This window comes from Typopeltis vanoorti, chromosome 8 (assembly GCF_054136105.1).
Source record: "Typopeltis vanoorti isolate ZY-2024b chromosome 8, IOZ_Tvanoo_1.0, whole genome shotgun sequence".
NCBI lineage: Eukaryota > Metazoa > Arthropoda > Arachnida > Uropygi > Thelyphonidae > Typopeltis > Typopeltis vanoorti.
Window position 1 is genome coordinate 125,996,092 of NC_143556.1, and position 27,277 is coordinate 126,023,368.

At 34.9% G+C, this 27,277-nt stretch overlaps 1 protein-coding gene across 2 annotated transcripts in view; it reads left to right on the forward strand.

The window, feature by feature from the left end:
* The window catches only part of LOC150104335 (protein adenylyltransferase SelO, mitochondrial-like), a 205,194-nt gene that overhangs the window by 137,578 nt on the left and 40,339 nt on the right, over positions 1 to 27,277 (forward strand). For both annotated transcript variants that reach the window (XM_090396300.1, XM_090396299.1), the window contains exon 9: positions 8,129 to 8,329. In XM_090396300.1, the coding sequence (XP_090252426.1) occupies positions 8,129 to 8,329 (201 nt within the window). The remainder of the gene's footprint in view (positions 1 to 8,128; positions 8,330 to 27,277) is intronic.

Here is a 27,277-nt window from a genome sequence, read left to right on the forward strand (position 1 = left end):
AAATCAGAAGAGCCATCAAGCAGGACAAGGAAAAGTTCTATACTAATAAATGTGAAGAAATAGAGTTCCAGATGAGAAGGCATAATTATAAAAGGATGTTTTATTTAGTTCGTGACTTAAAGCACAAGTTCAATCCTAAATTGAATGTCATCAAAGACAGGAATGGATCATTACTAACAGAAGAGTTGGAAATCAAAAACAGATGGAAAGAATACTGTGAGGAACTGTAGAGCAGAGTGGATAAAGAAAATGTGGAGTCCTCCCACCAAGAAAATTTTGATTTGGAACCTCCTCCACTTAGGCATGAAGTTGAAAGAGCAGTTAAGCAGCTCAACAGCAATAAGGCCCCAGGTGCAGATGAAATACCAGTAGAGTTAATTAAGGCCACAGGGAATGGAGGGATAAGAGTGTTTCATAGATTGATTACAAGATATGGGAGACAGGATCATGGCCTAGAGACTGGAAGAAGTCAGTTTTCATACCACTACACAAGAAAGGTGATATGAAGGCATGCAAGAATTATAGAACTATTAGTTTATCTCATGCAAGCAAAATTTTATTAAAGATCATGCTAAATAGGATTGAGGCCAAAGTTGAGGCAGAGATGCCCGAGGAACAAGCAAGTTTTAGGAAAGGTAGGGGCACCAGAGATCAGATCCTTTGCCTTAGACAGATCATAGAAAAATATAAAGAATTCAGACTCCCTCTGGTAATGTGTTTCTTAGACTACTCTAAAGCTTTTGACTGTGTTGAGCATGTGAAACTGTGGGAAGTAATGAAAAGAATGGGTTTTCCTCAACACACTATCAGGTTGATAGCCAACTTGTATAAGGAGCAAGAAGCCACAGTAAGAACAGGTGTTGGATTGACTGACTGGCTTCAAGTTGGAAAAGGAGTTAGACAAGGATGTTTACTTTCTCCTCACTTGTTTAGTATATATGTAGAGGACATCATGCGTGAAGCATTGGATGAGCTCAGGACAGGAATTATGATAGGAGGTAGATTGATCAGTAATCTGAGGTATGCTGATGATACAGTACTCCTTTGTAATGACATGGAGGAACTAGGACTAATTCTTGACAAAGTTAACAAGATCAGTAATAACAGAGGACTTCAACTCAATTCTAGCAAGACAAAGATCATTGTTCTCAAAGGAAAAACAAACAGGGAAGCTCTTGACAAACAAATGTATCTTAATGGAGAAAGAATTGAGGAAGTCAGCAAGTTTGAGTACCCGGGATCCATTATTAATGTGAAGAATTGCTGTTCAGAAGATGTCTGAAAAAAGTTAGGAATGGCTAAAACAACAGTCAGAGACCTGTCTAAAATCTGGAAGGATGGATCTATCTCCATGGGAACAAAGTTGAGGATTTTAGATGCAGTTGTTTTTCCAACAGCAACTTATGGATGTGAGACTTGGAACCTAAAGAAGTCAGATAAGAAACGGATATCTGCTTTTGAGATGTGGTGTTACAGAAGGCTGTTGAGGATATCATACACTGAAAGACGTACAAATGAATGGGTGTTAGAAAAGATTAGTAGAACTTTAAGGCTCCTTAAGGATATTGACAGAAGAAAGTTGAAATATTTTGGATACATAGAAAGGATGGAAGGAGGACTTCTCAGAACAGTAATAGAAGGTAAAGTTGCTGGAAAAAGAGGCAGGGGTAGACCATCAGTGAGATGGATGGATGGCGTGTGTGTGGAGTGACTGATCTTCAGAGAGTTGAGGCTGCCAGAAGGGCAAACAACAGGACTACGTGGCGAGGCCTAGTGTGGAACATCATCAAGCATCGGAGTGACCATACGGCATCTGTAGATGCCCAGTGAACATAGTCAGACAATGGAGCAAATAAAAAATTCTCTGAAACATTGTGCTGTTGTAAAACTCACATAATTGTGATGTACTTGTGTTCATTTTTACAATATTATATAATGTATACTGAGCATAAATTTCATAAATAGGAATAAGTTTTGTTAATGATAAAGTAATTATATAACAGAATCTTACTCACCATGGAAAAAAAAATTTACTCACTCAAGAACCCCTTCCCCTTTTTATGATATATCTCAGTAAGTTAATAGGAGTTCCATGAAGTGATTAGTGGTGCTGTATTATTGTTTGTTCAACATTTCATTTGAGAACTATTCCAAAAAAGGAATAAATAATAAGAATAGAAAGAATGGCAAAAATATTGATTCCTTTTGAAAATATAATTTGTTAATATTTTTGTTACCAGAATGACCCTTTCTATAATGCATATTCTATTGTGTTTTCTTAAAGATAAAGATTTTTTTCAAAATTAAATAAAAGTTACTCTTTTGTCCAGCCTGCAGCTACTTCCTGGTTTTCCCTTTCAGTCATTTCCAACCATAGGTGACTTTGTAGGCATTGCCCACAAAGTATTCCTGTGAGATTTTTTTACAGGGTAGTTCACCATTGCTTTCCTCAACGCCGTAATTTTGTCTGGGTTCAGGACTGGCATATAGCTGGGACATATTCATGACTGCAATCCAAGTGTGTTCACAGGGCTGGTTTGCCTGTTCTGGGGGAACGAAAAACCCGAGTTTCCAGGTGGGGAAAAAAACCCTACCTCCATATGAGACCGGCTAACTCACCTTTAGTCGAAAGAAATAGGAATCAAACCCAGGTCTTTCACTTAATGGCTTCGTCTATACTGACTGAGCTACAGAGGTTCTCTGCAGCTACTTGCCACTTACAAAATCTGGTTATCACACTTGTCACAGACAACTGGGTGAGCATATTTGTCAAGCCCTATATATGTGTGTGTATGTATGCATGTTTATTTTTATTAATGCAGTTGTGCACATTTGCATTACTGACATCACCACGTGATTAAGTGGTGGCAATACCAAAGGAAATTTAAATGTATTTAAACAATCTACTTGTTTACCTTGATGTTGTAATCCTTAGGAATTAAAATACAAGTAAAGTTGTGCTACTTAGTTGGACATACACATTAGTCATCAATTTTCAGAACAGCTGTCACTAGGTAACAAGAATGCAAACAAGAGAAGGAGAGTTAGAAACAGGAAAAAACTACCGAGTTTAATTCTGTGATCTATGAGAATTTTTTATGTGTTTTTATCTGCTCTCCGAGGAAGAACTAGAAGTTAATATTGAATGATATTACAATATATCGATCCTTTCTGTATTAATGAGAATATTATGCCCTTAACTGAACCAAGTGGTATACATTCCATGAATCAAGATTGAATCTGCAGTAAAATTCTTTTTCTTGGAATCGCTTTGTCATTGCCGGAGTATTTATTCTTCGTGCCTACTTCGGTAAAATGAAGGATATGTTTAAGTAGCTTTCTTACTAGAAGATACATGCAAGTATGGTCAAGTGAGGTTTTTTTTTTTTTTTTTTTTACTTTTATGGTTGTTCTGATGAATTTCAGAGGTATGAATGGATTTGTAATTCATTCATACACACAGTTACGGAATATATGTTGCAAAGGAAGTTCCAGTATAGTAAATTGAAACTACAGAACATTTAGTTGAATGCTATGTTTAAAAAATTCTTTTGTATAGTATTCCTCAAATTTGAATTCAACTCTGAGGATCAAAGTGAGAGAATTGTTGAAAGCTTAACACTTGGTTATAAATTAAATTAATGATGTCAAGAAATTATATTCTTGTTTGTTTAATCCTTTAATTGCCAGCCTGGTTAGCATAACTGCTCTCCAACCAACAGGTCATGGGTTTGAATCCATAGGCATGGGTGGGAGATGAGGTGTGAGACCACCACTCCACTTATTGGAGACCTGAAGTGGCTTGAAAAAGTTCCACGTTTAGTCTCTAGAGCATGGTTTCCAGATATGGTAGAAAAATAAATAAAAATACCAAAAAAAAAAAAAAAAAAAATATATATATATATATATATATATATATAAAATAATTAAAAATAGAAAAAAAAATCTTTGACTCACTCATGGTACAGATGTACTATAGATGGACAAATAAGACTTTCATGTGTGGGAGCCACATAATAAAAAATAAATTAATTAATTAAAAAAACAAATAAAGCTGCACGGGAAGTCTCTTCACGAATACACTACTTGTATATAGAGGCTAACGACTTCACATTAATTGCCTTAGTATCCCATAATGTAAAGTGTGCATCCTTTCAGGTGTGCATAATGCTATGCATAATGGATAAGGCCACTACCCAGAGTGGTTTAGACCTTTATTTGAGGTCTCATCAGTGAAAGCTAGATCCAGAAGGAATATGAATGCTGAAAGAATGCAAAAGTCATATGCTTTTCAAGTGAAAAGGTGTAACACTATATTTTTGAAATACTCTGGATTATTGCTAGTTGGTGAAAATTTGTTTCACTTGATAATAAATTAAAGATGCAAGAAATTATATTCTTGTTTAATCCTTTATCCATCCAAGTGTAAGCAAACAAACTTTGTGTGTGAAGTATAGCTGACCAATGGCTTCACATTAATTACCTTAGTATCCCATAACACAAAGCATACGTCCTTTTGGGTGTATAATGCTATGCAATATGGGAAGGGACACTAAGGTAATTAATGTGAAGCCATTGGTCTGTGTACAAGTAGCATAGTCAAAAAGATACTTCAGTTGGAAACTTTGTTTATTTAAACTTGGATAAAGGATTAAACAAAAATATAATTTCTTGACATCTTTAATTTAATTAGAGTGAGAATTTTCTTTAACTTATGTTTAATGCAGTTCTTAACGATGACTTTAAATTTTTCAGGAAATGACAATGTATATGAAAATATTAATTAAAAAAAAATTTAATCAGTACCTTTCAATATTGCAGCAATGTTACATTGCCATCTTCTGGGAACATAAAACTATGATATGTGCACACAGGCACCAACAACAAGCAAATGAGGCTGAAGAAGGCAACTGGCATTGGTCCTAGAGTCCTAAAGGTTATCTTGGCTGATGTTCTTAGGATGCACACTTCTGAAATTTTGGGCAGTCTCATGCACCTAAATTTGTTTTGGGGAAGTTTTTAGAGTTGAAGCTGATTCCAAGAATAATCTTTCATATTTATATTTGCTGCAGGCTAGTAAAGTAGCTTTCTTCCAGTGTATTCTGTGGTGGGTATCTAGTGAATGGTCTGCAAGTCCTGAGTGGCTGTATTGGTGAAACCGGATGTAGTTTCTGTGTTCAGATATCCTGAAATTAGCTGTCCTGCCTGTTTGACAGGCAGGACAGCTAATTTCAGGATATCTGAACAAAACTGTAGTAAACAACAGTTTACTACAGTTTAACTGTAGTAAACTGTTCTACTACAGTTAAACTGTAGTAGAACAGTTTACTAGGGAAAGTGGCTGGTCTTCGGTGTAGCTGATAAGGGATGCCAATTTCTTGTATGGTTTTGTAACAGGTAGTCAGGTCATTTTTTTTAGGAATTTTGTTAGCTTTTCAGACGTGCCCCGATATAAGGAATAATGGTGATAACGGTGTGGTCTCTGTTATGAGGGGGGGGGGGGGGGGGGGGTTAACTGGTTTTAATATTTTCTGGATTTTTTGAACAAATTTCGGTGCATGAGACTGCCCCAAATTTGTGAAGCGTGCATCTTAAAAGCATCAGCCCAACATTCAAGACAACCCAACTTAACCTGCTTGTAGACCTGAGTGGTAAGAAGGACTCTAGGACCAATGCCAGTTACCTTCTTCAGCCTAATTTGCTCGTTGTTAGGGACTGCATGCACATATCATAGCTTTATGTTCCCAGAAAGTGGCAATTTAACATTGCCAAAATATTGGAAAGTGTTGATTAAAGTTTTTTAATTAATATTTTATTATACATTGCCATTTCCTGGAAAATTTAAAGTCATTTATAACTAACGTATAAATTTATTTATGAGGGTGGTTTGAAAAGTTCTCGCCTAATAATAAAAAAACAAATTTATAATTTCAAAATTATTTTTATTTTTCAACATAATCTCCCTTAAGATGAATATATTTATTCCAGCAATGCTGCAGTGCCATTATCCCGTCCCTATAGTGGTTCTCAGTAAGATCTACAAAATGTCCCTCTACAGCTGCAATCACCTCTTGATCCGAAGAAAAATGCTTACCTGCGAGAAAGAGTTTTAGGAAGAGATAGAAGTCAGAGGTACCCAAATCTGGCGAATAGGGTGAATGTTCCAACAATTCATAGTGCAGATCCCTTAATTTTCCCATTGTGGGCAGGTGCATTGTTCTGATGAAAGATGACTTTTTTCTTCTGTAAATGTGTCTTTTCTCACAAATTTTTTCGTCTAGTCTTGTTAAAAGATCAGAATAATATTCCCCAGTTATTGTTTTACCCTTTTCAAGATAATTAATAAACAAAATGCCTTTAGCATCCCAAAACACCGATGCCATGACCTTTCCTGCTGATGGAACTGGCTTTGTCTTCTTTGGCACTGAACAACCAGTTTCTGTCCACTGTTTTGACTGCTGTTTGGATTCTGGTGTGTAATGGTGAATCCAAGTCTCATCCATAGTAATAAATCGACACACGAAATTAGTTTTATTCTTGTTAAAACGATCCAAGCACTGTTCAGAGATTTTCATGCGAGTGCGTTTTGATCTGCTGTGAGCAAGTGCGGCACTCATCTTGTGCAAAGCTTTTTCATTTGCAATTCTTCATGCAAAATATATCCTACCTCTTCTTTTTAAATGCCTATAGTCTCAGCAATTTCACATACTTTGACTCGCCTGTCATCCAGTACCATATCGTTCACTTGATCAATGATTTCTAGTGTTGTTACACGTTTTGGACGTCCTTCACGTCTTCATCATCATCAAGGTTAGTACGGCCACATTTAAACTCAGCAGTCCATTTCTTAATTGTCAAAATTGAAGAAGAGTGCCCGTAAACTTTTATTAACTTTGAATGAATTTCTTTTAACGTTAAACCTTCTTTCACAGAGAATTTTATAACTGTTCGATTCTCAATTTTATCCATTTCAAGGGATACAGACAACACTTTTGCTTCAGACAGCTGTATAAAACAAACTACTTGATAGAATGACTTGCAATTTCACATGGATGCTTATGACAGATGTACCAACTTAGAAAAAAAAAAAAAAAATCTTCCCAATAATGTTGCCATCTATGGTCGAGGCTGAGAACTTTTCAGACCACCCTCGTACAAGAATTTGCATTTCTTAGAATGATCATTTAATTACTTTTTATATGTAATAATAAGGATCATATATACAAATTTATATATATACGGTATATTCAAAATTATTCATTGATTGAAATTCTACAGAGCATGACTCTCAGATCACCTTAGAGAAATAAACAGAATAACTTAACATACTGAATTGTATCTGTTGTGTATAATTATATGTTCACAGTAAACATTGTATTTATTTATTTATATACACACACACGTACACATGCTCTTGAGCTTCATTCTTTGAAATACATAACATGATGATTAGAAATACATAGCATGATGATTTTAAAGTCAGTACCCCATCATTGGGTATTGGCTTTAAAATTGATATTGATACAATATTGATATTAATATTGATACACATCCAAAACATCCTAACCAACTAAAATAAAAATATATATAAATATTACATAAGCAAAGTGGATATTAGATCCAGCATTATTTCAAAGCCAAATGTAGAAACTATGAAAGTTTTGTAAGTTAACCAGAGAGCTGGGAATACGTTCCTCGGCATTCACAAGTTGCCTTAGTGTGGACTCTTTAAAAGACATGAGCACTGCCCAAGCATCTATATATTCACATTTTATTAGTTCAATTTGATAAGGTTTAACTATATAAATATAGTTGATTTACTTTTCATGACTGGCTTTTAAAGGCTGGATATTGTGCAACATGGGTGTTAACACTGTTTCTGGAATCCGCTTCGTAAAATTAAATATTATTTGTAATGATACCTGCCATAGAATTTGAAGGGGCTTTTTTGCCTACAAAAGGTTAAACTAGTATTATGGATGATCTGATAATTAGGTACTTAATCAATTATCCAATATTTGATTAAGTACCTAATTATTTAGCTTTAAATAAGCTCATCATTTTGTTTAGTAATTAAAGTTCGTAATTCTGTATAACAGTTCTTTAGTTTCATTTATTGATCTCTCAGGTTGCTAGTTGAAGATTTCCTGTCTACAATGGAAGTAACTGGAGCAGATTTTACTAAGAGTTTTCGAAGTCTTTCCTTGCTGATGCTTCCAGGGTTATCTACTCATGAAAGCTCTCTCCAAATGCTGAAGGAAAAGCTGTTGCAATATTGCTGTTCTCTAGAGACCACTTTAAAAAATGCCGAATCTGATTTAGATTTAAAGTTAGTTGCATGTTATTAAATAAAACTTGCATCAAATGTGTCTAAAATATTTATAGACCAGATTAAAAGTTACTTCAGCAATTTTTGTGAGATTTTGAGCAAAAGACATTATTTTATTGTTTTATTTTCTTGTTTTATTTTATATATAGTTATATTGTTTATATATAAAAATATATTATTTATATATTATATATATATATATTAATATATATATAATATATAAATAATAATATAAAGTTGATATCCCACACAATGAAGATCCTAGAAAAGGTTCTTGATGGTAGATTGAGGAAGGAGGTGGAGATTGCAAAGGAAACAATTTGGCTTCATGCCTGGCATATCAACAACAGATGCTATCTTTGGGTTACGGCAGATGATGGAAAAGTATTGAGAGAAACAAAGGGAGCTACATCTGGCATTTATTGATCTGGAGAAAGCATATGATAGAGTGCCAAGGCAAGAAGTCTGGAGGTGTCTGAGGGAGAAGAAGGTTCCGGAGAAATATGTCAGGTTGGTGCAGGAAATGTACAGAAATGTGAAGACAACTGTTCGGACCTGTCTGGAACAGACAGAAAGTTTTCAAGTAACAGTTGGCTTGCATCAAGGGTCAGCATTAAGTCCGTTTCTGTTTAATATTATGATGGAGGTGGTAACAGAGAAGGTGAGAGGAGATGTGCCTTGGACAATGTTGTATGCAGATGACATCTTGCTGTGTGCAGATTCAAGAGAAGAAACAGGAACTAAACTGGAAAGATGGAAAAAAGTACTGGAAGAGAGAGGTATGAGACTGAGCAGAAGTAAGACAGAATATATGTGTTGCATAGTGAGCGCTGGTCGAAAGGAGATAGATCTGGAGCTGGAAGGAAATATCATCAGAAAGGTGAGAGACTTTAGATACTTAGGTTCAACAGTAGAAGAAGATGGCAGAGCTGAGAAGGAAGTGGGATGCAGGATACAAGCGGGTTGGAGGAACTGGAAGGAGATGGCTGGGGTGTTATGCGATAAGAGGGTGCCAATCAATCTGAAAGGCAAAATCTATAGGACAGTAGTGAGGCCAGCTATGACATATGCTATAGAAACTGTGGCCCTGAGGAAAAATAACATCAGTAGGATGGAAGTAGCAGAGATGAGAATGCGTAGGTGGATGTGCGGTGTGACCAGAAAGGATCATCTGAGCAATGACTATGTGAGGGGAACAGTGAAAGTTACGAACTTAGGAGCGAAAATACAGGAGGCAAGGTTGAGATGGTTTAGTCATGTGATGAGGAGGGAGGACGAATATGTGGGAAGAAGGGTCATGCAGATGGATGTGCAAGGAAGGTGGAAGCGTGAGCGGCCAAAGAAGAGATGGAGGGAGCTGGTAGAAGAGGACTTGAGGATGAAGAACTTGGATGTGGTGACAGCCCAAGACAGGAAGGTGTGGAGGAGACTCATTATCAACTGTGACCCCACTTAAGTGGGAGAAGCTGCAGAAGAAGAAGATATATTATTAATATATATAATATATTGTTGTATGCATTTTTGTTTATTGTTATACTCTATTCTCTAAGAAAGTTGGCATAGGAGAAAAAACATGGTGGTATTTTTGATTTTTCCATGGAGTCGGAAGACTCATGGGAGGCCAAACTCCCATGATAAAATAGATTTAAATCTATTTTATATATACTTATATTGTTTATATATAAAAATATATTGTTTATATATTATATATATTATTACTGTATATAATATATTCTTATATGCATTTTTGTTTATTGTTAGACTCTATTCTCTAAGAAAGTTAGCATAGGAAAAAAAAAACATGGTATTATTTTTGAGTCTTCCATGGAGTCAGAAGACTCATGGGAGACCAAACTCACTCCGACCATGATATATAAACATATCTGGCCTTGAAAACATTGAATATTGGATCAATTGCTATCCATTCTGGCAGTTCGTTCATTCGCTTTGTTATGCTTCTTTTTGCTTCCTTACTTACATGACCCTTAACAGGGTCCAAGGTTGGCATCTCATTCTCTCACTATCTCTTACCTTATGCAATATCTCTGTTTCCCTATATCTATCTGACAGTCTCCTCTCACCAACTATCATGTCTGCCATATCATCTCCTATCTGCAAAGCTCTTCAGAGTGCATTTCTTTATTCTGTCCTTGTACTTGACATTCCAGAATCCTGACACTATTTTAATCATTTGTCCCTACACTCACTCACTCTCTCTCTCTAACATTTCCTTATCACACAGAAATGCATATGTGGCTTTATTAAGTGCCTTAAACAATGGAACTCCCTAACCTACATAAAATTTGTTATTTATGGCTGCAGATTCCTAACCCCCCCCCCTCAATTTTAGCGCCCTAGCCACTAATAATACTCTTGCCTTTTACACCTCCTGGATCAAATTTCCTTCGGTTTAATACATTTCCTTCCATCTCCTCTGGCCAAAATATGTGACTACACTTTGCAACATCTAACAGACATCTCCAATCTATCTGCTCAAAGTGCTAACCTATTTACTAATGTAATTCTCTTATAAGATTGCATTAGCTTCCTGAAATAGCTCTTTCCAATTTATCATAATGTATAAAGAAGTGAATATCTTCTCTTAAATGTTGAAACGGTATATCATTGATGCATGATTCAATACAGAGATTCCAAAATGAGAATAGAATATTGTCATCCTGTTTGTCATCTTTCCCTTTCAAGACCTGGCTGGTACAGTATTTTTAGGAAAGATTGTCAGGATAGGAGAGGAGGGAGGCATTCTCTAATGATATTGGATGACTTGAATCCAATTAGTATTGAGAACTATGATTGTAGTACTAGTAACAATATTTCACGTGGCAGTGAATTTGAAGCCATCTGATGTGAGGTGGAAACTAACAAGATCAATTACATAATAGGGTGTTGTTACAGACCTGGTGGATTGGTTGCTAGTGATGAAGAAATGCATTACCAAATAGAGACAATGGGTGCAAAAAAGAGTAATCATAATGGGAGACTTTAATTATCCAAATATTGATTGGGTACAGTAAAATCCCATGAGAAGAATGAAAATGCATTTATTGAGCTGTTGCTAGACAACTTCATCAAGCAGTATGTGACAGAGGAACTAGAGGTCAAAGAGTGTTGGCATTGATTATAGTGTCACAGTGTGTTTCAGTTAAAGATGTAACTATTCTGCCTCCAGTTGATGACAGTGATCATTCAGTACTCACTTGGAAAGTGACTAAGTTTATGAATGTTTCATTCAGAAAAAGTTACATGCTGAACTACAATCAGGAAATTATGACCAACTGAGGAGTATACTGAGTTCAGCAGAATGATATCAGTTGCTGGATGGGAAGAATATCGACAAGGAATGGGAATCGTTTAAAAAAATACTTAAATGATGCAATTTCAGAATGTGTTCCAAGAGTTCAAAGAATAAATAGGGTATGAGTCAAATGAATGTGTAATTGTATTAAGCAAGAGTTTCATAGAGAAACAGATGATATGGAGGGAATAAAGATACTGTGTGCATAAGGGTGGTGTCTGTTGTGAAAATTATAAGCAGAAAGCTATAGTAGTCAAGTGTTTTTCAGTAAGGAAATACCATGGGTAGGCATATTTAAATAAATTATAATACCGGAATTAACTTTCATAAAATATAATTTATTGGTATAATTTTTGCCTGAGTATGGAAGGTATCTTCAGTATGAAGCTAATAGAACAATAACTGACAATTCAAAAAGGTGCCACCTAAGTAGCTAATGTAAGATAACTAAAAAAGGTCATTAAATTTCCTAACTTATAAAAAAAATAATTCAATTTTAAAAAAAATTAAATAATATAATATATATATATATACACACACACACACACACACACACAATTAAAAAAAAAGTTAGGAAAGATTAGCTGATTTAAAAAGTGCTCTTCTAACTTAAACAGATCCGAAGGTTTACGTCTATCCCCTTTGTGGGTGTTAGCACTTTTTAAATCAGCTAATCTTTCCTAACTTTTTTTTAATTATATATATATATATATATATATATTATTTAATTAATTTTTTTTATTTAATTTAAATTTTTATTTTTTTTATAAGTTAGGAAATTTAATGACCTTCTTTAGTTATCTTACATTAGCTACTTAGGTGGTGCCTTTTTGAATTGTCAGTTATTGTTCTATTAGCTTTGTACGGAAGGTGCCTTTGATACTCAGGCAAAAATTATACTAATAAATTATATTTTATGTGAGTTATAAAGAAACGTGAAGTAAAGTTTCATGTTTCTTTTATAAAGCCATTGCATCCATTCCATGAGGAACCAACTTTTGTGAAGGACACTTGTCTTGTTCCAATTGTGGAATACTGATACTGAGAGGGGTGATATGATTGAGACTTACAAACTTCTGAAAGGGTCATACAGAATTTCAGTAGATGGAATTTTTCATTTTATGGAGGGTGGGGAAAGGACAAATTGCATCCTTGGAAGCTGAGAATGAATGCTGCTAAGAATGGGATGAGGGCTAGATTTTTTCTCATATGGTGTGCATGATTGGAATGTATTGCCATTGGATGTTGTGTGTGCAGGCAGTCTGAATGAATTCAAGAATAAATATGATAGCTGGTGCTTGTAGTATGTTGCCTCCTCGATGAGCCCCTGACTTCCTGGATCTTTCTCTTAATAATAAAGACATTAGACCCCCACCCATACACAACTTGATGGCATGCTCTGCAAGTCCAGACTGTTCAGGTTCAAGGTATTGAATATAAGACTTGTGTTCTTCTATCCAAATAAAAGCAGATCTTCCTGTTTGTTCAAAATAAAATAACCCACAGGAACAAGGAATCTGATAGACACTTGGATAATTGAGATGTGGAAGTTTGTCCTTTGGAGAAGTGAGAAATGATTATTTTAATGGCTAATATATAGCCTACCTTCGTTTAGGAGTGCCCCTTTTTTTACAATGTCATTGGCTCTTTACCCAAAACTTAAGGCAATGCTGAAGTGTTATAAAATTAATATATGAAGAATGATATAGGACGAAAATTTGGACATACCTTTTTGATGTTGTTTTCTGTCTCCTTATTCCGGCGATGTGTCTTTATCTGCTATTAAGCTGTAAAGGGGGGCAGAGGGATGGGAGTAAAGTAATGTGTTGGGGAATTATTTGAAAAAACCCAGGTTTTTTATATGTATAATATTATTATTATTAAGGGTGGGTAGGGAGCATTATATTAATAATGCTCTCTAGGGGTGAGAGAAGGATCTGAGGATAGAAATTATTTTTGGGGGGAAGAGGAGGGATTTAAGGGAAAAAGTCATGGGTCGGAGTAACAAGGTGTGAACCATTTCGACAGACGCAGTCTTCAGAACTCGTGGGGGAAGTGGAGGCTATGTGTTTCTGTCTTTGGTATACTTGTGTTGTCTCCTATTGGTCAAAGTCGTGACCTAATTTTTATGTTATGGAGCTTCCAACTCTCAGAGATTATGTAGGGTCAGTGGACGTTTATTGAGTTTTCATCACATTTTATGGCTATTCGTTTCTGATATTCTAAGCATTGTTTCATTGTCTTGTATGTCTAATATTATGGCTTTGTTGATTTGCTGGGTATGTTTTTGTTCAAGGGTGTGGACCGCTATTTCAGTTTTTCTTGTAATTTGTATATCCTGTTTTTCTTTTTGTTGCGTTTTTTATTGTTTTTCATTGTTAGCATTCAAGAATGTGTGAGCAGAGCTAATCTGAGGTGGTATGACCACTTAAATAGAATGGGTGAGGAAAGGTTTTCAAAATGGGTGTTTGATACCAAGATGGCAGGAAAGAGACACAAAGCATGGCCTAGGTCGATTGATTCAGTCAGAAGTGCCTTTAAAGCATAAAATGTTAGATACTGAATTGTTAGAGGGCTCACAAGTAATAGACTCATTTGGCAGTAAATTGTCGATAGGAGATTAATATTAATGTAGTCTTAATCAATTAGTGCTGTCATAGTAGCCTGAACTTTAGAGATTACATATCAGGAAGTTGATGATTATGACATTTGTGTCTCAGTTGCCTCCACCACATGTTGTGTCAGTTATGCTTAAGCAGTTCAATGAATTCATTTTCCTTAATGAACATGCTCTTCCCATCTTCCAGTCAGTTCAAGGTACCCATTTTTATCACTCGACTGTCACTCAAAACTCTCATGTGCTTGAACATTTCATTTCCCTCTATATTCCACATACTTATAGCAATGGCAGTAAATGTCTAGAATTCCTGCCCACCTCAGCCTTGCACCAAGTTGGCCTCAAAGCCATTATTATCACTGCTTGAAGTTCCAAATGGAGGGTAACACAATTCTGAAGTCATCAGTCATGTCCTTCTCTTTAATCCTTTGTTTCTGAAAAGTGCTATATCTGTCATCTCTGTCAACCATTCACTCACATCAGGGATTTGTGGTCCATGTAATTTTAATAATGCTATAAACTCAGTTCTTTTACATTGGATATACACTGTTTATAGTACAATAAATTTATATGATGAAAAAAATCTGTAAAATGAATGTTATTCTTCACTGAAGCTTATCATTTTTAACTGTAAAATTTATTTATAAAATTAATTGTATTTGAAAGCATAGTATGCATTTGAATATATTATAATGAAAATTGCAAAAAAATTTAACAAAATTCCTGCATCACTGATAATTATACATGTAAGTTAATGACTGATGTTTTAATCTATATTGTTTTAATTTGCCTTTGAGCATATTCACCTACCTCCCTTTTTGTTAATTTTTGCATTGTAAAGTGCTGGAACAAAACAGTGTAGGTTGTTAATAGTTAGTACAACCACATACCCTGAACTTAAGTACAACCACACACTTAAGTGCTAGTTATGCATTATCTGCTGCACTAAATAGCCATTTAGCAAAAAATTTACTTTCCACTAGGTTGCTGTAGTCACTATGGCATTAGTACAGAGATGAATCAAGATAAGCTGTCCATCCTCCATCTTATAGTGATCTTTCTTAAATTTGCATGAAAAAAAAATTGCTGTTTCCCAGATCTTGGTCAACTTGGAATAACTTAATTTTGATGGGGATGTTTCTTTGCCTGAGTTCAGACCTAAGTTCTTCATATCATAATAAGCAATTGATTATCTGCATACTAACAATGGCTGTCATTCTTATGCCAGTGCACATGTACTAGATTGAAACCCATAACATATTTAGGAACTGAAAGTTTAGATTACAAATAAACTTTAGTATATTTGGTCGATAGGTGTCACACTGATATGATCGTTGACTTGTCGAAAGCTCCTGAAAAGATTAGTAGGTATTTTGTGTTATCATTGGCAATTTTACGTAGTATTGTTTGCTTTTTGTTTCTTGGTGTGTCTGTGCAATTTTTGTGTGTTTTCTGTGTTATTTTAATTATTATTTTTAAGATAAGATAGCGTACATATGGCACCGATAAAATAAAATAAAATAAAAAATAAAAAAAATAAAAAAAATGGCGGCCAGGTCGGCATGTTTGTTTAAGAGTTTGATGTAAACGAATTTATGCAATGTGCTGTCTGTGAGATGTATGCTTTGCGAAGAGCAGTGGAGTCTGGTTAGATGGTGATAGTGGAGTTAATATATGCAGAAAGTGTAAGGAGAATGAGGATCTCAAGCGTGTTTCGGGTGGCGAGAGTGATATCGTTAACGATAGTCAGAATGTAGGAAATGGCTGTGTGATATATGAATAGAATCTGACTGCTCACTCAGTCTTTAAAAGCTAGATAGGGTTAAAAGGCCTTTCCAACTCCCTTATAAGAGAATAAAAAGTATTAGCTGATTATTATTTATTATTATAGATCCCCATGAAGAAGTTGACAAGGAGTGAAGAAAATGGATAACCTATAGCTGTCCCCTGTATCTGTTTGTAGAATTTTCCTTGCCAAACGAAATAGCCAGAGTTCATGGTTAACTAAAACAGAGTTGAGATATTGGGAGGAAATACGTTGCATAAACGTATTTAATTTGCATAATGTTTACCAAAAGTATGACTAGTTTCATCCTTATTACAGAGGACTTTTTATGAAATTATAAAACAAGATGTTTTACAGAAAACAGTACATTAATAACATATAAATGAATAGAATATCAAGTAGAATTCTGATTTAAAATAACTATGCATAATTTGCCTATTTGTTATGCATATTTTCCTTAGTTCAGATCTAAGTTTCTCATATGATCAATATATGAATAGAATCATTCACACAGATTAATGCTAGGGTTTACATTCAGATGCATGGTATATTTGATATCTGGATTAAAATAGTATGCAATTGTTAAGTAATAAAGCAACACATAAAAACCACAGTGATATCTTTAATTAGTAAAAGGACAGATATTTCGTACTAAAATTAATAGTACATCTTCAGTGTCTGTAACAGTAATAGGAATGGAATACAAGCAAAATGTTCGGTGGATCACCTATTAAAATACAATTGTTACCGCGTGCTAGGAAATAATAGAAATAACAAATTTAATCTATTAAGATAGATGGTTTTTACATAAGATAAAAGTCTCCCAGATCTTTGAAAGAGACATACAGTCATTTCTATTTAAATTCGGTCAGTGTAAGATAGTTTCACAACTTTCTTTGAATAAGCGTTCATATTTGAATCTGCATCTATGGAGGAGAACTTCTTTATCCCACTGGACACTATGAGTAGAGTCAATACTGTGCTGCACCAGACCAGACTTCAGACGTTTGTTATAATCAATATAATATTGATGTTCTTTTATTCTTTTTTCCAAAGAACGGCCAGTTTGTCCAAAATAAGAGACATCGCATTCGCAAGGTATTTGGTAAATGCCAGCCACAGATAGAGAAGACAGTTTATCCTTTGTAGAAAGTAATAAAGAAGAAATTTTGTTGATAGGAATATATGTTGGAATCAATTGATACTTTTTCAGAATTCTACCTATAGGTTCTGAGATTCCTGGAATGTATGGAATAGGAACTCTGCGGACTGTTGAAGAAACTGTAGGTATTGGAGCATAAGAGTCAAGTATCTGTTGGATTTGATTGGAGTTGTAATTATTTGATTCCATTAATATTTTTACTGATGGAAAGTTCTTGTTGTAAGATTATTGGGGAAGAGCAAACTTTATATGCTCTATGAATTAGAGATTTAATGTCAAATTTTTGAGATATGTGGTGCACAGACTTTTTGTGAATGTATCTGCCAGTAAATGTGGGTTTTCGAAAGACGCTTGTAGATAAGATACCAGAAGGATCTAGTAAGGAGGATGTCCAAAAATGGTAAACTACCAAAGTTTTCTTTTTCCATAGTGAATTGGATGCATGGGTGAAGGTTATTTATCTGTTGTAGAAAAGTGGAAAGTTCATCTTCAGTGTGTGGCCAAACAGCAAAAACATCATCGACGTAATGGTACCAAAGAGATGGTTGAGGATGAATGGATGAGAACATAGTGTCTTCAAAACAAAATCTACCAACAAATTGAAAGTACTGCCATGGGTAGCCCTCTGTCTCCACCTTTGGCAAACTACTATATGAAACAATTTGAAGCTTTATTATTTAATTACTATGCCATAGGTTCCTCTAAAAATCAGTATGCAATTGTTGCTTATTATAGCTGTCACACTACATGAAACATGACAAACACAAATCAGAGGGAAATCATTGTTTCCTAACATACTGAATTTCTTCTGATTTGTGTTTGTTTCAACATTGGAGTGGTGCATAAATCACAATCGTATCAAACCTGCCTGTTGTTTACCTCAGTCTTGGATACAGTGTCGTGTATAGGGTAGGATATTCTAAAGGATATGGAATCTCCTCCCCCAACACCTTTTAAAGATGAAGGCTTTTTTTTTTATTTCTCTCAGATTTCATTATATTGAATTTTTGTTACTGGTTGATACCATGTTGCTATTATAATTTTTTTTTTTTTTTTTTTTCCTCCATGAAGTCCCAAGACTCATCATTGGAGATCAATGGTAGTCAGTACAAAGTTTGGTGTACCGCTCCTTAAACTCATCCACCGTTTGCACTTTCACCACCTTCTCAAGCAATGCATTTCATGCTCTTACTCAGTACTTTTGCAACTTCCAGGGATGGCCTTTTGTTCTTATTCATTCTCCTCATATGAAAAATCTTCCCAATGTTAATCTGATAATAACTCTTTGTCGGCTTAAATATCTCAGTCATACTCCTCCACCCTTTAGCTTCTAGTCATCACATTGCATGCCATTAGTCTATCCTCATAATCAACAATGTATACAGTCCCGATATCATTTTTATCAGTATATACCTTTCCAAGGTTACTTCATCCCCTTCAAATCCTGGAGACCAGATCAGAGCGCAGAAATCGAAATATGTCAATATCCTCCTCAATTCTCTGAGATGTTTTAACAACTTTTGCAATATGTCCTCTGAACTTCAATTTTTCTTTCTATAATCACTCCAAGATCCCTTGCTTCCTGCACATCTTCCAGTAACTCCAAGTGATTATGAAGCATCCCATCTATGCATGTCAAAACCTTGCATTTAGTTTCATCAAATTGACAGCCCCATATTCAAATCTCTTAAAAAGCCAAGACATCCACACAATTATTAATAATTCTCTCAAGCTTCATATCATCTGCAAACAAACTGAATATTTCCCTATTCTGATGTGGTAATATCATTGACATTAAGATAACAGTAATGGTCCCGGTACTGAGCCCTGTGAAACTCCACTTGTAACTTTCCTACTCCCTGCTACTGCTTCCCCATATACAGATATCAGTACCATATGCTACTGATATCTGTCAAAAAAAAAAACCAATTACTAATCCAGTCCACTAACCTGATATCCAAACCCAAATGTTTGGATATCAGGTTAGTGAACTGGATTAGTAATTGGTTTTTTTACTAATTTTACAACTTAAAAGCCAATTTGTCATGTTGTATCCTTTCAAATGCCTTTGCGAAAAAAAAAAATTTACATTGTATGTCTTACTCTTATCTACTATTCCTGTTACTCTATTGTAAAAGCTAACTAGATTAGTAAAACAAGAATATCCCTTAAATCTATCCTGGGCCTATATAATTGATATTGTTCTCATCTGCTCAGTTCTGTATACAAGTTTTTATCCAATTTCTCGAAAATCATAACTACAGAAGAAATACAAACAGGCCTGTAGTTTGATATCACCATTCTACCACCACCTTTATATAATAGCACTATCTTACTCTCCAGGTACATATCTAGTTGCAAGACTTTCATTAAACAGCCATGTTAATTGCACGATCAGTTGACAGCGCATTCATTTAAAACATTTGACAAAATTCCATCTAGTTCCTTTCCTTACTAACATTTTACATGCTGAGTAATCAGAATACATCCTCATCATTCACTTCTAACACTTCACTTCACTACTCCTTATCCCTTTAGGAATGTAGCCTCCTGCACTAGGATGGAACACTAGTAAAGTGATTATCAAACATGTGAAGTGTGTCATCTGTATTGGTCACCCAAGTTCTATCGCCATCCAGCAAGGTAATCAGTCCACAGTCATTTTTCCTCCTACTCGCCACATAGCAAAAAAAAAATTCCTTGAGATTCTTCTTAGATTGCAGTGCTAGTCTCTTCTGGTATTCTAATTTTTCTCTCCATGCAATACTACTACCTTTCCTCAACCGTATATTCTGTCTTCTATAATCACTTTTTCATCTTTAATTCATGTTTAATTTCTTGTAACTTATTTTTAATGGTATTAACAACACCAGATGAACTATTTTATAAAAGAGATGTTTATTAACTTGCTTTGCTGTAGTCGGATATGCAGTTGGATGTAGGCAGATTAACAATAAAAATGAATAACGATTTATCTGAAGAACTAGTAAAATGAAAGAAAGCTGCATGCTATCAATCAGCAGACTAAAAGACTGTTGTGTCGGGAAAAAGTGCTGATTCACTATTGATGAGTCATCCTGTTTTCGACCCAACACATGGTAACAATTAGATCTAAGGATAAGGACATACTTATGCCTCCAGAAGAAGAGCTAAAAGGATAGTGTACATATGTTCACTCAGAGGTATGTCTAACCAACTGAGGCTGTAGATACTAAGTAATTTTGATGAATCTATATTTAAAGTTGATAATGTCTGTGTGAATTTAGCAGGGGAAAATTATGTCTCAGTACTGAAATGTTATTATTAGATGTGTATAAGATGATCTATGTATTAGAACTATGTCAAAACAGTTCGGAGCTGCGGTGACCAATCAGCCGCAGCTATGTGCATGACGTAGTCATCGAGAGAGGCGGCTCACATTTTGCAATATAAGGTCCGGCACGAGATTCAGCTCTCTCGCTTGTTTTCTGTTCCTGCGTTCCCATCCAAGTCCTGGATAGCTGCAGAAGCTTGCCGCCAGTGCCCAGCAACAATCTCCCGGTTGCTATTGTGCCGTGTCGAGTATAGTCACCAAAGGAATGAGGTCGGAATTCCAGTAAAGAGCCGTTGGTTAGTTATGCCAACGTATAGTCAACGAAAGGGCAACCTTTCGAAGATAATAGAAGTAAGTCGCTGATGCCATGAGAACACGTGGTGAGAAAACATGGAAGTGTAATCGCAAGGAAGCCTCGGCAACTCCGTGAAAGGACAAGGATGGTAATGTAAACGTTTCATACTCATTTTAGAATAGTAACTCAGGAAGGAATAGGAACCAATGAATTAAGGAGCTCCACACATTTAACTTCCATATAGTGCCTAAAAGACTGTTTTGGACTAATCTAACTATATCAAACAAGCTGGTGCCACTCTAAGCTTATGCTGAGAAAGGAACCAAACCTTCGAACTGTTTATTAGGAAGAAACTTTATGATATTATGTTAGATATTAGTTTGAATATTAACTAAGTTGGGGAGGATAAAGCTTGAGCACAAATAAGAGTATTATCCCATGTTAAAATACAAGATGGAATGCGTCTGATATGCTCTACTCAACGATTGTATATAACTATGTGCATGTGTTTTTATATGTGAGCACTGAGTAACTCTGTGTAGAATAATCGAGTCTGAATATAATAATACAAAAGAGGGTATGGGATTGTTAGATTAAGAATAGGAGTAGAAATTTTGGATATCTTAACCTAAAAGGGGGGAGTTCAGACTCTTTAGTATTGAAATTACTACTTAAAGTATATATATGCAAGTATTTAAAATAAATGTATTTCTTTAACCCAAAGTTCATGAGTCTGTTGTTTTCTGAAATTTGAATTATCACTCATTAAACCTTCGGACCTGTATAAGTAAAAGGGGAATCCATTCATAACAAAGAAAGGGGGGAGCCACGACTGCAAATCATGTGATCCCTCTATTATTTTAGAGTTGTTTAATTGTGTATCAGAATTCAATTACCGGCTGGCACAGTCGTTTTAAACAATTATAAATTTGTCGGCAACAGAATAACTGATGTCCTTTAAGTGATAAATAATAGTAACTTAGAATAGAATATAAAATTACGAGAAAGAGAAAGATGACATAACAAGACACTCTTATTCATCCAAATCTTGACATCTGTGTGGAGTTGCGCTAATATTGAACCCAAAAGTAACCAAAAGCCTGATGGAATGGAAACCAGTAAATGAGAGAACTGTAAAAGCCAGGTTCTATTCCAAATTTATCAAACTTTCTGTTGTGCAGATCTACACACCTACTAATGATGCAGATGAAGAAATAAAACAATGCTTTTATGAACAACTCCAAAAGATAATGAATTCTATTCCAAAACATGATATGATAATACTCATTGGCGATTTTAATGCAAAAGTTGGTAAAAGGTCGTGTAGAAGAAAAATCCTTAGGTTTCGAGGCTTGTGGAGACCGAAATGAAAATGGCATGATGTTTGTATCCTTTTAACTTTGCCATTGGAAGAAGTAAATTCAAGCATAAAGAAATGCATAAATTGACTTGGATTGCACTGGATGGCAACACAAGAAACCAAATTGATCATGTTGCTATCGATAGTAAATTTGTAAGATCCATGCTTGATGTGAGAGTCAAACGTGGTGCAGATGTTGGTTTTGACCACTTCTTGTTAGTGATAAGTTGAAATTAAAACTTCAAAGTGTATTAAGAAAGAAAAGAAGTTCAAGAACTGCATTTGATATTGAAAAATTAAAGAAACAAGAGAAAAGTTCATTCGAATTATTTATGTTTTGTGACCACATTTTTATTAAAAAGGACTGTTTTTTAAAACTAAACAAGTAAAAGTTTTTTTTAGTTTAGTTAAAACTAAACTAAAAAAAACAAACGCGACAAGTTTTGTTAGTCATCAGACTAACATCTTCAGGGGTAAAGATAACTAGCAGTTTAAAGCACAAACTATTTTGATGAACTTTTTTGATCTTCATAATACCAAAAATGAACTTGTTTTTTCATAATTTCTTATAGTTTGTGCTTTAATCTGTTAGTTATCTTTACCCTTGAAGATGTTAGTCTTACAACTAAGAAACTTGTCGGGTTTGTTTTTTAGTACTTGTTTAGTTTTAAAAAACAGTATTTTTTAATAAAAATGTGGTCACAAAACCGACATAATTCGATTGAACTTCTTAACCACAGAAACCTCCGCATGATTAAGAGAAAAGTTTGCTTTGGAGATAAAGAACAGATTCAATATATTAGAAATAGAGGAAAATCAAGATGTAACAGTAGAAAACACCAAAGTAGAAGAATATCTTCTACTTTGGTGAAAAGAAAAGAGAAAAATAAAGAATGATTAATTGCAGAAACTTGGAAGATCATTGAATAGAGAAAAAACATTAGATCATTAATGAACGATCAAATTCAGAACGATTATAAAAGGTACATAGCAATCGCTATAATGAACTAAATAAAAGCATAAAGAGAGCTGCAAGAGCTGACAACAGAAAATATATTGATGAATTAGCAAAAGAAGCACAACATGCTGCAAAAAATTGACAAATTAGACAACTTTATCAGATTATTAAACAAATCAGTGGTAACAAAAAAGCAATCCCTTCCTCCATTAGAGACAAGCAAGAAAAGTCATTGACAATTGACTCCAAAATCAAAGCAAGATGGAGAGGCTATTTTGAAGAAACTTTGAATGCAAAGGTAGATACAGGATCTCAACAGGTGCAAAATATTACAACTAGTGTAATACCCACTTTGAACATTTCCGAAGACGAGATTTCGTTGAGCAAACTCACTAAAATCTAACAAAGCATGCGGAAATGATATCAATGTCGAAATGTTAATAGCTGATCTTAACACAACTACTGCCAAATTACAAATGTTATACAATGAAATATAGAAGACAGAAAAAATTCCTGAACAATGGAACGAAGCAGTAATTATAAAAATCCCTAAAAAAGGACATTTGACCAATTGTGAAAATTGGGGAGGAATAAGCTTGCTTTCAATTCTCACAAAAGCTTTTACCAAAATTTTAATTAATAGATTAAAAAAGGAAATCGAAAATTTACTAAGAGAAGAACAGGCAGGTTTTCGAACTGGTTGCGAAACCATCCAACAAATATTCACTCTTAGAAATATAATCGAACAGTGTATAAAATTTCAAGCCTCACTTTACCTAAACTTCATCGATTTCAGTAAAGCATTTGACTCAGTAAATAGAGAAAAACTTCGAAAATATTAGAAGAATATGGAATACCTTATAAATTTCTCAACATTATTAAAAATATGTATAATGGCAGCAAGTCTTGCATTGAAGTAGATGGAAAACTTAGACATTTTTATCATTGAAACTGGAGTTAGCCATGGTTGTGTGCTATCTGGTCTATTATTTATAATTTTAATTGACTGGATTATGAAAAACTCAATCATCAAAAGAGAGGAATACTGAAAGTTGTTATTTGATCCTTTTAATTAAAATTGAAACATACTATTTGATTTTTAAGACCTTGGATTTAATAAACATTTATACATAATCGTCTACTAGTTTTGCTAGCTGTAACTGTCTAGCTTTGTCAAGATTAGAAAGGTTATGCTGGTATTAAATGCAAAAAAAAAAAAAAAGAATGAAGTAATGGTTTAAAACAGTTAGACAAATTGGAGAGCACGCATGACATCACACGCATAAGGCGTGAAGACTTAGTTATTGTTATATTATTAAGTCACGTTTTATAATTTTTCGCGTAATTTAGTTCCGTTAAACTTAATGAATTTAACAGATTTTTCCACATGTCTTTTAATATTATTCCTTGGTTTCTATTGAGGTTATTTCCTGTTCGTAGGACTACTGCAGCTTCTTTCAGGGTTCTACATCTAAATTCCTCTTCGATATATGGCATGGAACTGTTATCCCAATCTATTGAATTGTTTGAAGTTGAGAAATGATGTGCTAACCCTGAGGTGTCTGTTCTATCATGATTGACATCTCCGTTATGTTCCTTCTTTTGAATTTCTAGGCTTCTTGAAGTTTGGCCTATGTAGGTAAGTCCACACATGCTCTCCAATTTGTCTGTTTTTAAACCATTACTTCATTCTTTTGTTTTTTGCATTTAATACTAGCATAACCTTTCTCATCTTGACAAAGCTAGACAGTTACAGCTAGTAAAACTAGTAGACGATTATATATAAATGTTTATTAAATCCATGGTCTTAAAAATCAAATAGTATGTTTCAATTTTAAGAGAGGAATGCGTTGGGACTTTACATCCACACTGGAAGACCTCGATTTTGCTGATGACATAGTGCTTCTGTCCTTCAAGTTAAATGACTTACAGCTAAAAACTGATGACTTTGCTCACTGCACAGAAACTATGGGTCTACGTGCTTCTGTCCTTCAAGTTAAATGACTTACAGCTAAAAACTGATGACTTTGCTCACTGCACAGAAACTGTGGGTCTACGTATAAACAAGAAGAAAACCACGGTCATGCGAATAAATGAAAAATCAAATAAAGAAATTAAGTTAAAATATGAAACAATTGAAGATGTTGATACTTTTACATACCTTGGATCAGTAATAAATAAACAAGGCAGCACTGACGAAGACATTTTACAAAGAATTGCTAAAGCACAAAATTGTTTCAGGTCATTAAACAAATTATGGAAAGCATCAAATATTACAGCTAAAGTGAAAATTAATGTATATAAATGTATTGTGTGAGCAGTACTACTTACTTTACTTTCCGAGTCCGGAACACCAATCATATCCTCTCCATCCAAAAAACAGCGGCTTGTATCGCCTTGTCATTGACCATCAGAATGTCATCTGTGGCGCACACATCGATTAGATCTAGGCAACATAAAAGATGTTCATCAGTTTGGGCATCTCTGCAGTCACAGCTGTCATCATGTGCATAACCCCATTTATTTCATCAAGTTACATCTGCATCTGGACAGCCCCACTCTAAGACGGTTCAGAGTCCTCCAGGTGCTATAGCAGTACTGCTATATGGCTCTAAAACTTAGAAACTTACCAGGGTACAAAGGAATAAATTGGACATTTCCAAAACAAGTGTTTAAGAAGAATTTTAAAAATTTTCTAGCCAAATGCAATTACTAATGAGGAACTTTTAAAGAAATCCTTCTCCAAGTCAATATGAAGAGATTTGCCTAAGAAGATGGAAATGGACCAGACATGTTCTTTGCATAGGGATAAACAGAATTCTCCAAGTAGCAATGAGTTGGGCTCCAGAAGGAAGATGCTCTAGAGGTCATCCAAAATTAACTTGGAGAAGAATGATGGGATACGAAATGAAGGAGGCAAGATGGGCGAGTTGGACAGAAGTAAGAGCAGCTGTGAGGAACAGGGGCAGATGGAAAACCAGCATTGCAGCCTTATGTGCCAGTAGGCATGGAAAGACTTGATGATGATGAATCCTGTGTGAAGGGGTGTCCAAAGCATTGTGTGTCAGTCTTGAGTTTCTATAAAAATTGTAGTGAATGTACTTTTTTATGTTCTTCAAAGGTAGATTTAACAGATCTTCCAGTCTGTACATTGTAGGCCAGGTCATAGTCACACAGAACCTCATACACTCCAGGGCATACTAGAGGGTGAAGTTTATCCATAGGAGAGCAGATCAGATGCCCTGGAGTGTATGAAATTCTATGTGACTGTGACTAGGTGGTGGTGGTTTGTCCCTTCAATCGTTTCCAACCCTTTGTAGGCTTGACCACAAAGTGTTCTTGGTGAGATTTTTACAAGGTAGTTCACCATTGCTTCCCCCGCCTAATTTTATCCAGGCATTGGACCAGCATATGGCTGAGACGTATTCATGACCGTAATCCATGTGTATTTACAGGGCCCTTTTTGCCTGTTCTGGGTGACCCCCCCCCCACCTCCACATGAGACTGGATGTCACTGACAGGAATTGAACTTAGGTCTTTCCAACCAATGAGTAAGCTACAGAGGCTCTGTGACTTTGCTTACTAATGTGCTATTTCGAAATCATTACAGATCCGAAAGATTATTTTTTGAGTCAGCCATGGCTATGGAGAATTCTCCTAACCTGAACAAATATGATTGCATTAATTTGCCAAAAATTTGGGAGACCGTTATCTTAAGAGCAACACCCACATAGCTGTAATACTTTTTTTTTTTTACATTAGAAGGTACCAAATTAGGATGTAGCTCTTTTGTCGGTTACAATTTGTATTGTTTCACTTACTCACTGTCGCATATATGCTGTGTTGTGCTCTTAAAATGCAGATTTGAAATTCAGCGAAATATAAGCAAGTTAATAAACTTTTTTTTATATAAAATAGTTCGTTTGGCATTGTTAATACCATTAAAAATAAGTTATGAATAGCCTTCAACACCTAAGGCTTATCTGTTAGACTGTTTAATTTCTCTAGTCATCCATTTGACTCCATATTGCTTTGTCTTCTTCACTTGATGTATACAATCCATCAATGCTGTCAGCAGTTTTTTTTATTATGTATCTCCCATTCACTACTGACCTTTCTTCCTTCATCATGTTGATAGATAATG